The 12445-nt window shown below is 45.5% G+C and overlaps 1 protein-coding gene and 1 long non-coding RNA gene across 3 annotated transcripts in view; one reads left to right on the forward strand and one right to left on the reverse strand.

Moving 5' to 3' along the window:
• Positions 1-6740, forward strand: part of STXBP2 (syntaxin binding protein 2) — a 38890-nt gene extending 32150 nt beyond the window's left edge. For both annotated transcript variants that reach the window (XM_083600001.1, XM_083600002.1), the window contains 7 exons: positions 32-112; positions 332-470; positions 805-911; positions 1454-1549; positions 3980-4065; positions 4963-5120; positions 5858-6740. In XM_083600001.1, coding sequence (XP_083456127.1) covers positions 32-112; positions 332-470; positions 805-911; positions 1454-1549; positions 3980-4065; positions 4963-5120; positions 5858-5937 — 747 coding nt within the window. In that variant the 3' untranslated portion in view covers positions 5938-6740. The remainder of the gene's footprint in view (positions 1-31; positions 113-331; positions 471-804; positions 912-1453; positions 1550-3979; positions 4066-4962; positions 5121-5857) is intronic.
• LOC310756277 lies at positions 6256-8633 on the reverse strand. Its single transcript, XR_014544787.1, has 2 exons — positions 7122-8633; positions 6256-7082 (listed from the first exon to the last, which is right to left on the reverse strand). It is a non-coding gene; the product is annotated as an uncharacterized lncRNA (long non-coding RNA).
• Positions 8634-12445: the final 3812 nt, after the last annotated feature.

Here is a 12445-nt window from a genome sequence, read left to right on the forward strand (position 1 = left end):
CCCTCTGTTCCCCACCTCCTTCACCCTGCAGTATTCCACACATCTGCACCTGGCAGAGGACTGCATGAATTCCTTCAAGGGCACAGTGGAGAGGTTGTGCGGCGTGGAGCAGGTGAGCATGTTAAAGAGTCTGGAGCAACGTAGGAGGGGCTGGATAGCCTTACCTCCCCCCCAACTTTGCTCACTCAGAGTTCAGGCCATGGACAGACACATCGAGCAATGGACAATCTCCCCTTGCTTTCTTGAGTAATGCTGTCCTGTGATCTTGGGAGATGGCTCCATGAGAGCAGCCACGCAGAAGGGGATTGATGGATGTATTCCCTGCCTCCAGGACTTAGCCACGGGTACAGACGTTGACGGAGAGAAAATCAAAAATCCTATGAAGACTATTGTGCCGATTGTCCTGGACACCAATGTGGCTGCATTGGATAAGATCCGCATCATCCTGCTCTGCATCCTCCTCCAGAACGGTACTCCCTTGTCCACTCCTTCTCCTCCCTTGCGTCGTTGCGGAGGCCTAGGGCAAAGGCCTGATCTGAGGAAAGGAAGGGCAGCTTTCATCTAGACTCAGGCCTGCCACCCAGCCGCTTTCCTCCCAAGACGTGGTTTGAGTTTTGCCACTGTTGCCTTGAGAAAAACTGAGACATGGGTTCATGGGACTATTGTTGGGGCTCTTTCCCAGCACAAGTGGGTGGGTCCATATATCTTATGTACAGCTGCTTGGGGCAGGTGCTGCCGTGACCCTGAGGGCCACGTCTAGCATCCTGGAGTTCTGTTTTTCTGAGCCGCGTTCTCTCTGCATAGGCATCAACGAGGAGAACCTCACCAAGCTCATCCAGCATGCCAACATACAGCAGGACAGGGACATCCTCTACAACATGCACTGCCTGGGGGCCGCCATCATGCCAGAGGTATCTCAGTCCCATTCTTTGTTGCAATCTCTGTGCAGGTGGCTTGTGGCTGGGCCAGCTTCCCCCAACCTGGTGCCCAATGTGGTGCCTTCTAGATGTTGTTGGACTCCAGATTCCATCGGTGCCAGCCCATCTGGATGATGGGAGTGGTAGTCGGCAACGTCTGGAAAGCCCCAGTTGAAGGCTGGCCTAAGCTGTTATGGCTGGGTCAGGTTGTGCTTCTGCTGTTGCCGGTGTTTTTTGAGAGTTAAGGCAATTCTTAGTCTTTCAGGAAGTAACTTCTGGGTTTCCTGATAAGGTGGCTCTCCTGAGGGAGGGAAGCCCTTCCATCTGTCTGTCTGTCTGTCTGTCTGTCTGTCCATCTATCTCATTCTGCTTTGTTGTTTTTCTCTTTTGCCTCTTTGCCTGTCTCTTTGGCCAAAGCAGCTGGAGCCTGTTTGGTAAGCAGTTGCTCATTCCTGAATCTCTTTCCACTCCCCTCCTCCAGTGCAGTTGACTTTCAACTTTAATTTATTTTGTTTCACTGATTCCTCACCTCACAGGACATTGGTGCACACATGAAACCTATAAGGAAAGTGCGACTGGAGCCCACCTACCAGCTCTCCCGGTGGATTCCTTTTCTTAAGGATGTCATGGAGGTACACAGACAAGGGTCAGGGTGGGGGAAGGTCGCAAATGCTACAGGAAAGGAGAGGGTCTCTTTATGCCGCCTGTCCCAAAAGTCCTGGGGGATTTCACTGCAAAGAGCATCTCCCTTTGGAGGCAGAGCAGTTGTATAAGAGAGGCCCCTTTGGAGGTGAGGCTATCAAGATGTAGAGCACAGGGCAAAAAATCAAGGCCAGCCCAGCATGGATACCCTTCAACATTTCAAACAGTTTCATGCTCCCAGTTGGGCACTACAGTGCACATCCAGGAACATGGAATGTACCCTGGGAAAGGCAGGTATCTGTTCCTTTCTTTTCCCCTTCTGTCTCCCCAGACTGGGAACCAATTATGCAGATGGCTTGCATATCCTGTTCGGTCCCTCTAGAGCAGCAAGAGAGCTGCCCATTTTGGTGGGGTTCACTTGATTCCCCCCACAAAAGAGTAGTACCAACTGAAAGCATTCTAAGGCAGGGCCTATGGTGCAGTCTCTCCATATTAGTCACCTGGACCTGTTTTGCCCTTCCTTGGGACTGCCATGAGTAACACGTTTACAGTGTGCTAGGTCCTTGCCGTCTCCCATTCCTTCCCCACTTCTGGTCTGAGAATAATAATAATAATAATAATAATAATAATAATAATAATAATTTTTTATTTATACCCCGCCCTCCCCAGCCAAGGCCGGGCTCAGAGCGGCTTACAAGCAATAATAAAAACAAGATGAATGATTACAACTTAAAAACAAAAATAAAATACAACATTAAAATAATGGAACATTAAAATATTAAAATGTAGCCTCATCACAGGAGGAGAAGGAAAAGAAAAAAGAAAGAGAGGGAGGGAGGGAATCAAATTGGCTCCAAGCCAAAGGCCAGGCGGAACAACTATGTCTTTCAGGCCCTGCGGAAAGAAATCAGATCCTGCAGGGCCCTGGTCTCATGAGGCAGGGCGTTCCACCAGGCCGGAGCCAGAGTTGAAAAGGCCCTGGCTCTGGTTGAGGCCAATCTAACTTCCTTAGGGCCTGGGACCACTAGAGTGTTGTTATTTATGGACCTTGAGGCTCTCCGTGGGGCATACCAGGAGAGGCGGTCCCGTAGGTACGAGGGTCCTAGGCCGTGAAGGGCTTTAAAGGTCAAAAGCAGCACCTTAAATCTGACCCTGTACTCCACCGGGAGCCAGTGAAGCTTGAAAAGCACTGGGTGAATATGCTCCCATGGCAGAGACCCCGTGAGGAGCCTCGCTGCAGCATTCTGTACCCGCTGGAGTTTCTGGGACAGCTTCAAGGGCAGCCCCGCGTAGAGCGAATTACAGTAGTCAAGCCTGGATATGACCATCGCATGGATCACTGTGGCCAGGTCGGGGCGGGAAAGGTAAGGGACCAACTGCTTGATGCGGCGAAGGTGGAAAAATGTCGCCTTGGCTGTTGCTGTAACTTGCGCCTCCATGGAAAGGGAGGCGTCAAGGATTACACCCAAACTCTTAACGGAAGGCAATGGCACTAATTGGGCCCCCGCAAGAGAAGGGAGTTGGTCCCTCACCCCCATGCCATCCCGACCAAGCCATAGGACCTCTGTCTTTGAAGGATTTAGTTTCAATCGGCTCCCACGAAACCATCTAGAATGTGGCCAGCCTAACATTTTGTCTTGTTTTGGGGGCTCCTGTATGTGTTTGTCCTCGTTTAACTTTTGTTGTGGTCACTCTGAATCATGCAGGCCATGGGGTGCGGGTGGGCGTGGCTTGCATTCCTTCACTTGGGCCAGGCTGCCCTTGGCTGACAAGGATGCTGTTACCCTGACGCTTCATACTGCCCATTGATCCAGCTTCAATCTGATACTTAAATCCAATCAAAGGAGCCTTTCGCCTGCTCTCGCCCCAGCCAACTCCACGTAGCTCTGTGAGCTGGGCTGCACAAAACATTAAGCTCCCACCGTAAAAAGTCAACAAGGGATTAATCTGAAAGTCCTCATTATGAAGCATTCCTGTGTTGTTGTATAGCCCAGGCCCATGTGCCTCTGAGCTGCTGGAGTGGTTTGGTTGTGAGTAATGCTTAGAGGGGTGGGGGAAAGAGATTCTGATAGTATTTCTGCCACAGAGGAGAGATTTTGGAGCAGCAAATGAGTTTGGCAAATAAGTGGTGATAGTTCAGCATGCCTTATATTATCTGCCCTGTGCCATTTTCTGTGGTGTTATGCCACGCCTTCTGTAATGTTGACCAACGTTGTGGTAACTGCCTGGTGGAAATCAACCCTTGTTGTTTTCCTCAGGGGTGCTGAATAATTCACCTTTATTCTTTGGCCTGTTAACAAGCCAACCCCCACCCCAAATACATAGTCAGGTTGAACAGTGGGATGAGCCCTGCAGCTTATTATTTCCAGCAGAACTGAGAAGAAAGAAATATCTTTTCTCCTTTATTCATGTTTTCACAGGACGTCATCGAGGACAAGCTGGACAAGAAGTTGTGGCCTTACGTGTCTTGCCCAGCCCCAGGCCCCTCCTCACAAGCTGCTGTGAGGTAAGGAAAAGTGGAAATATTTTTTGATGGCTCCTTTCTCTATCCCACCCGCTTCCCAGGTCTCCACAAACACACAGTTCCAGGGCTTGCATCTACGTTCCAAAAGTTTATTTCAAGCCCGCCCGCCCCCTTTTAAGGAAACGAAAGGCCATAAATAAATCTAAACCAAGTGAGAAATAAACCAAGGAAAAGCCTTTTTAAAAGTGTGTGTGTTTATCTTCCTGAGACTTATTGGTGGACAATATCTCTTCCTGTATAAGGCACAACATGAGAATTCTACATCTGCAGAGTATGCAGTAGGGATTATTCTTCTCCAGGCAAAAGCAAAGAAGGGGGTGATGGTGCCTAAATTTGTTTGGAGGGGCTGTGGGGAGAAGTAAGAGAGAGGGATAATCCCTATACACAAGTGTTTGTGCAGCAGGATTGGGTGGTGGTTGCAAGATGAAAGAGATCGAAGAGGCACTATTTCATGGTGCCAAACCTCGTAGCGCTGTGATGAGTCACATCAAACCTCGTAGTTCTATGATGCCCAGGTATGATACAGGACCTAATACACCATGAAAGAACAAGAGAACTGCATCTGAAACTGCTAGTGCTTCTTTTCTCCAAATAAAACTCCATGTGTGTTATGTTTCCCTGTCCTGCAATGTTTGATTCATTTTATTTTATTTTTTGTAGAAGCCATTTTTAAGGTTTCCTTTTCTCATTCTTAACTCTAACTCACATAGCAATATGTTGCTTGTTCCCTGGGCTGAGACTGTGCAGGAGCCATCCTTTCCAGAAGCAGCAGGCCCAGCACAGAGAGAAAAACTCTGCTTTGCTAGCTGGCATGTACTTAACTTGACAGTCTTCTTGCAGCTGGCGCCCTATGCTCACATAACATCTTTTTCCCCTCAGTGCTCGCTTTGGTCATTGGCACAAGACCAAGACAGCCACCGAGTACCGGACAGGACCCCGCCTCATCCTGTTTGTACTGGGGGGAGTTACCATGTCGGAAATGCGCTGTGCCTATGAAGTCACTGATGCCACGGATGGAAAGTGGGAGGTGCTAATTGGTAAGTGTGCTGGTGAGGGGCGTGTCTAGGGCACAGGTCACTCTTTAGGCTGGAAACCATTCGTAGGCAAGTAAATGATTCAGGAATTTTCCTGGTGTTCCTTGCAACATATATTGGAACACAGAGAGCAGAAAGCAAATTCAGATGGGTTTTCTGGAACTTGACAATGCGCTCTTCTAGCAATGGGGGCTTCAGGGTTAAAAGTAGTATACATATAAACATCATCATCATCATTATTAACATTATTGATGCAATGGGGAGATGTAATGCTTCTAGAAATGAATTATTTCTGGCTTAAGATAAAGTTCTTCGCTAGAGAGGGGTTGCCCTGGCAGGTGTGGCTGCTTCTGGCAGCCGCTTTTTGATGCCAACCTATAGCCAACTTTCACTACATGGATTTGTTGAATATCACTCGTTTGTCCTGGAGCTCTTCGGGTAAAATCTGCTCCCGACTGTTGGCCTGGACCTGGGAAGGTTGTTTGCTACATTCTTCTTCAAACCTTGGCTGGAGAAACCAGTTGTAGATTGAGATATAGAGCTGCGGCAGCATTCCTGTCCAGAAGTCCGTCATGTGGGAGCTAGCAAGTAATGATGAGCTAGGTGCTGACAGAGCACAGCAGCTTCTTAACATGTGGGCCTGTTAGCTCAGTGTGATCTGCAGAATCATATCACACACATGTGATCTGTGATGGACTCCTCTAAGGTTGCCCTTCCAACATTTCTTCTCTGCTACACAGGCTCATCCCACATCCTGACTCCCAAGCAGTTCCTGGAAGAAGTGCGCAATCTGACTGAGCAAGCTCCACTGAAGTCCTAAGAACATCCCACGCCCCTAAGAGACTGTCTGACAGCAGTTCTGTTTATCTGCCCAGATAAACCTTTATTCTCAAAGAGATGCCTTTTCACGCACATACCTGTCTTTGCTTCTGTCCTTTTAAGACTGGCCCCTCCTTCAGCCAGCTATCATGAATGAGCATGACATTGGAGGACCTTGTCTAGTGTCCAGGCCGAAGACAAGGGTCCAGCCACCTGTTACGTGAATCCTTTATTTAACACTGTGATGAGGTATCTGGTTGCACTTTATTTTCTGTTCCCCTCTTCCCCCCAACCTCCGCCCAGCCTTCCCCAAAAGGAGGGGAAGTGTAAACTGTATATCTGATGGATAAGCATCTCCTACTTCTCCCTTCATCAGTGCAGTTATTTACTCCTTCGAGGGGGATTTCCAGGAAATGAGCTTCTTTGATGTCTACACACGTTCTTGTCTAGACTCCAGCTTGGTTCTCATTCTTTTTCTTTTTCTTTTTTTGGGAGGGCAAAGGTAGATTGCTCACTGAAATAACTTATTTTTGGTTGTTGTTGGTTTGAGGAAAAGTTTGAATGGATTCAAGTCCATTCACCCCCCAGTCCTATGTAACGTGTAGAAGTAGTAGCTGTTCCTGGATGCCCAGTGTTGCAGGCCTACTGGTTGTGCTGACACCTAGTATAAGACGGGGGATACTAGTATTTTTAAAAGACCAGGGGAGATGAATGTATGGGAGGTGCTGTGAACTACTTGCATTGTGAGACTTGTTTAGTTCTGCTGAAGAATCCCAGTGTATATAAATAAATGTGAAAATTAAAGTTGTCTACATAATTTGTTCTGTGACTCAAGCTGTGAAACTTTGGTAGTGGCACAAAACCAAGTTAGCAGGCAGGATGGTATCCCACTTGATGGTGGATCAGCTCGCTCCTTTTTTTCCTTTAAGGAATTTTTTGTTTCTCACTAGGAACCTTAAATCTTGTTACATGTTTATGTGGCCCTGTTCTCTTCTGTTCGCCCTACTTCCTCATGTAAGATGAGGGAGGCCCAGTTTGGACTTGACATAAAACTTGAGTGTTACATTTGCTCCTCCCTCCTGTCGTCTCTTCTAGCGCAGCCACAAGGAGATTGAAAACTTCCACTTTTAAACTAACCAGAGTTCCCTGTTACATTTAAATTTGGGGGGGGGGGTTAGTTTAAACTCTAGTTTGTTCAAACAAGCCAGGGACATAAAATAATGATTTGATCCTGGCTTGTTTGAGCAAACCAGTGTTTAAACTAAGTGTGAGGACCCTGTGACCCTCTAGATGTTGTTTGACTTGATTCCCATCAGCCCCAACTAGCATGGCCAGTGGTCAGGGATAATGGGAGTTGTAGTCCAACAATATTTGGACCACAGATTCCTCACCCAGGGTTTAAATTAATTGAAGTTTGCCAAGTTCAGACATGTTGAGGGAAGTTTTTAATGTTTGATGTTAATCGTGTTTTTAATATTCTGTTGGGAGCCTCCCAAAATGGCTGGGGAGGTCCTGCCAGATGGGTGGGGTATAAGTAATATTATATTATTATTATTATTATTATTATTATTATTATTATTAATTTATTATGAGCTCTACTTAGTTTATAAGAGGAAACTGATGCTTCTGATCTTATTGTAACCTTGCGTGAAGAGGAGACACGAGTGTGCCAGCCCAATACTTTCTTCTGCTTGTTCCTAAAGCACTAGAGTAGGGAGTTTGAGGCCCTCTTGTCTTATGACCAATAGTCAGGGATGGTGGGAGTTGTACAGCAACATCTGGAGGGCAACAAGTTCCCCATCCCATGTTATGGTGGCACCTCTGAAAAGGTCCAGTGTGGTGCCAGCCAATCCATTTCATGGCATCCTAGATGCAGGTGGAAAGACTCTCTGAGATGACGTTTAAACACCCAACACCAGAGGACATTTGAGGGCAGCTTCACATTTATGCAGCTAACACAAGTTCTTCAAATGCACCAGTGGTGGTTTATGCATCAAATCCAAAGTGTGAATGAAAAAAATGATTGCCTGTAACCAGATTTGTATACAGGAATTTGAAGATGTATGTATTTTACCTACATTGATGGGGTGGTTGCAGGAAGACATTTGTGTGCCACTTCTCTAGATTCAGGAATTGTATTTACCACATAAAGAGTGGAGCCATCCTGACTGAATTATAAAACATAGGAGCAAAATTTTGGCAGTTTTTTCTTTTCTTTTTTGGTGGGGCCTCTTTCACATTTTTTTTTGTTATGTATACTAAAATGTTAGATATGAATGTTTCAGACATATTTATCCTGTTTGCGACAGCACCAGCAAGCCAGGATTGGCTGTAATACTTCGCGGTGTGTGCACTCACTGTGTTAAAACTAGGGCTGCTGTTTCTGTAATGTGTGAATAGATATTTGTTGATACCTGTGAGATTCCATGTTCCTCCTTGATCTTTGGGGCTGGGCTTCCTCTTTTTTTGATATACAAGCTAACCAACCGTTGCTTATTGCCTGGTTTCAGCTGCCTCCCAGTTGTGTTGAGTGGGGTCGAGACCCCAATAGCCTAGTAAGGGATGTTTACATGATGTCCTGCCGTAGATCTGCCTCAGACACCCCCAGCCCAATCTGCTGTGTATGGAGCTTTTAGTCCTGATCCCTGCTTGGGAATTATCATCTGCAATTAATATCCATTTGGATAATTGCTGTACAGCAGCTGCCATGTGGGTGGGTAGTGGATTTGGGGTGATGAATTAGTACGAATGTTTGTTTAGGAGCCGCTAGTGCCTCGATGGGTTTTGACCTGATCTTGAGGAGAGGGCTGCATAAGCAAATCAATGCTTAGAGACTAGAGCTCATTCTTCCAAACCCAACTAGCAACTTCCTGATGCAGAAACAGTCTCCAGAGCATGAGCAGAGCAATCACCTTGCATCCCTCCCTGCTGGGGCTAAAGGGATTCCTATCTCTGAAAATGTGCCAGCTCTCAGTTTTGCAGGTCCAAGCATGGTCAGTCAAAAACTTTGGACCAAGCTTCTTCATTTTTAAAGGACTTAATAGGATTTGAATGGTGACAAGCTGCCTCCTACATCATGTTCAAAGCACCTTGCAGACTTTATCCCAGTAATTTGTGCAGGAATCTTGTTATACAATTGCATGTTATTGTGGTGGCTTATGCAGACAATAACAAGTGCCCTGCGGTAACACAGCAGCAAAGTCTTCAGCCCAGAAGTGAATAAATAGCAATCCAACCTAATTCTGTAGGTGTTGCCTTGGGGTAGTTCCTCCCTATCTTGCTCAGTGTTTCTTTCTACATCTTTAAGAGCCTCCCAGTGAAAATGGAGGTCTTCCCTCCATTTCCTTGTTGCATTTCTGTAGCAATCCTCAATTAGGTTGAAACCTTACATATCTCCCATGGCCCATGTAGTCCGTTCCTCCTGGAGACAGGCAACAGCTAGTTGCTGCTTTACAGTTACACAACTGGCCCCTAATGCTGGTTAAAACCTTGTAAGCAACCGCTGTCCAAAGCCGTTTCAAAAGTGGCTTCAGAGTTTTTCCATTGCTTGAAATAAAACCTCATTTCCTAATTACTGGACAGGCTCCAAATAACTCCTAACCCCATCTGCTCTGTGTCAGTTAGGGGGGGGGAAAGCTGACGTGATAGTTACATGATATTTGTATTACCCTCTTTTGTTGTGCTAGCATAAGGTGAACACCTCTCAATCACAGCAGGCATCTGAATGAATCCAGAGCATCTGTGTCCAGTTTGCTAAAGCAGGTATGCTGAACCCTGCCTATAGTACCAGGACTCTGGGTTTCATCTGTCTTGCCCGCTGTCATTAGTATCATAGCTCCCTTTAAAAAGCAGCTACTGGGCCATGAAGAAAGGAGCAGTCAGGGAGCACTTGCACCACTCTGAATTAGCTCACTAGTCTGTTGTGATTGCTCACACCACAGTCCCAAGGGACTTTTCAACCTGTCTTGCCCGCTGTCATTAGTATCAATAGCTCCCTTTAAAAAGCAGCTACTGGGCCATGAAGAAAGGAGCAGTCAGGGAGCACTTGCACCACTCTGAATTAGCTCACTAGTCTGTTGTGATTGCTCACACCACAGTCCCAAGGGACTTTTCAACCCACTGTTAAGTCGACATGCTATATTCATGAAAACAGTGTTTCCTTTGGCACATAGTTATTGAATGCTGGCAAGAAAAACCAAAGTACAAGCTAGCCTATGCCTGACTGCTGTATTTTGATGGTTCTAAATCCTGTGTTCAGCGGTTGGGGGAGATGCGCTGAAGGCAAATATGTTTGCTTCATATGCATTCAGTAGAAACCAAATATTCTGTGGGGAAGAAATAGATCTAGCAACTTGGAGCCATTTTAATTGCACCTGCATTGTGGCTGTTGCAGCTTTTCCACTAAGGGCAAGCTTGCTGTTCTCTTCCACTTAAAAAAAAATCCCAGTTGAGCTTCCCGGTGTTGGGGTTAAAGGTAAAGGTAAAGGGACCATTAGGTCCAGTTGTGACCGACTCTGGGGTTGCGGCGCTCATCTCGCTCTATAGGCCGAGGGAGCTGGCGTTTGTCCACAGACAGCTTCCGGGTCATGTGGCCAGCATGACTAAGCCGCTTCTGGCAAACCAGAGCAGAGCACGGAAATGCCGTTTACCTTACCTTACCTATTTATCTACTTGCACTTGGGGTTGCACTCCCTCAAATGCTACTGTCACCCTAAAGCAGGTGTTCTCCTGACATTCTAAAGCTGAGTGTGTTGTGCTTGAACTCACTCTCTCTCTCTCTCTCTCTCTCTCTCTCTCTCTCTCTCTCTCTCTCTCTCTCACACACACACACACACACACACACACATATCTTTTGGCTGACACTGCCCTCCTTCAGTGCAAGAGGAGTTTCCAACTCAAGTTATTCTCTGCTTCAATAGGGGAATTCTTTATCTTTCATACCTTCCTTTTAAAGACCATTGAAGACCAGTTTTTTCTCTCTATATCGATCTGTTTCTTTTCTTTTCTTTTCTTTTCTTTTCTTTTCTTTTCTTTTCTTTTCTTTTCTTTTCTTTTCTTTTCTTTTCTTTTCTTTTCTTTTCACCTTACCTTACCTTACCTTACCTTACCTTACCTTACCTTACCTTACCTTACCACCGTTCCCTAGAGGAGTCAGGTGCCATAGAAACTTGCTTTGGCTAAGTTGGCAAATGCACTGATGCTAGTGCTAACAAGGCTCCAGGGGCCACGAAACTCCATCCGCCCTGCATCTGATAGCGCAAGGAAATGGAGATAGCAGAGGACGGTCTACAAGTAGTGGATGTGAGCATCTCAGGTAAGCGAGAAGAACAAATGGGCAGGCGATGGGTGTATGTGAAGTCATTAGAATTTCTCCATCAGGTTTAGGAAGGCAAACTAGTTCTGGTGTGCCTTTTCCCACTCATAAAGTACATCACACACCGAAAGGGAAGGAAATGGCAAAGACTATAGGTATCTGTAGGAAAATGCTTTCTCTTTTAAGGGAAGGGACTATAGCTCAGTCAGCGGTAAAGTATGTGCTTTGCAAACCAAAGGTACAAATGGCATCTCCATTTAAAAGAGGCTTCTCTGCTGGGAAGCTGCTGCCTGCCAGAATGGGTAATGCAGGCTAGATGGACAAATAGTTTCTCATCTGCTATAAGGCAGCTTCCTCAGTTCCTACAGATAAATATGGTGCTGATAATGTCAAGGTTGCAGATAAGATGGTGGAAATGTGATGTCACACTTACGTATTTGCTTCATTAGCACCGTTAGGGTACAGTTTCTTGATTTCCCTTCTTTTCACATTACCTCTCATATTTACCTGTTCTGTATCACGTCTACAGGTAAAAAACATGTTTGCTGTCTGTTCGCAGGCTTTCCTCACCAACTTCCTCTAGCAATTACCTGTTCTTTATAATGCAAAAATTACATGCTCACACGAATATGTTTCAGTTATCTTAAAACTGCAAAACCTTCTCTGGTGTGATTATAATAATAGCTATGTTTTCTCAAACACAACATAAAAAGTTTCTTGGACAGCAATATTACTGCATTTAGCAGATGTTAGAAAGCTATCAGTAAAGAACACATTTTTTACATTGACTTCTTACACAATACAGCCATGACAAATGTGTTCAGGGGTGTATCTTGACTAATATGATATACTTTTGACTAAGAGCATCTGTACAGACAGAAAAGAGAGTTAAACTTTTTAATAAGATGATGATAATAAAAAATTTATACCCTGCCCATCTGGCTAGGTTTTGTTAGCTACTTGCGTCTTTTGCAAAGACAAAAATGTAGAATATAGTATAAACATTTTCATAAATAAATGCAGATTATGTGGTGTTTTGATTCGTTTTATAGACAGTTCCTGTGCATGCATCCATTTGCAACCAGGTAAGATCCTGAAGAAATATTTTATTAGCTGGTTAAGTGATCCAAGCTTTGCTAAAAGATCTAATGGATCAATTCCCTGCAGGAATTTAAATTAACAGGAGAATTTTGAC

The sequence above is a fragment of the Podarcis filfolensis genome (assembly GCF_964270895.1).
Source record: "Podarcis filfolensis genome assembly, chromosome: 2".
In the NCBI taxonomy this organism is placed as follows: Eukaryota; Metazoa; Chordata; class Lepidosauria; order Squamata; family Lacertidae; genus Podarcis; species Podarcis filfolensis.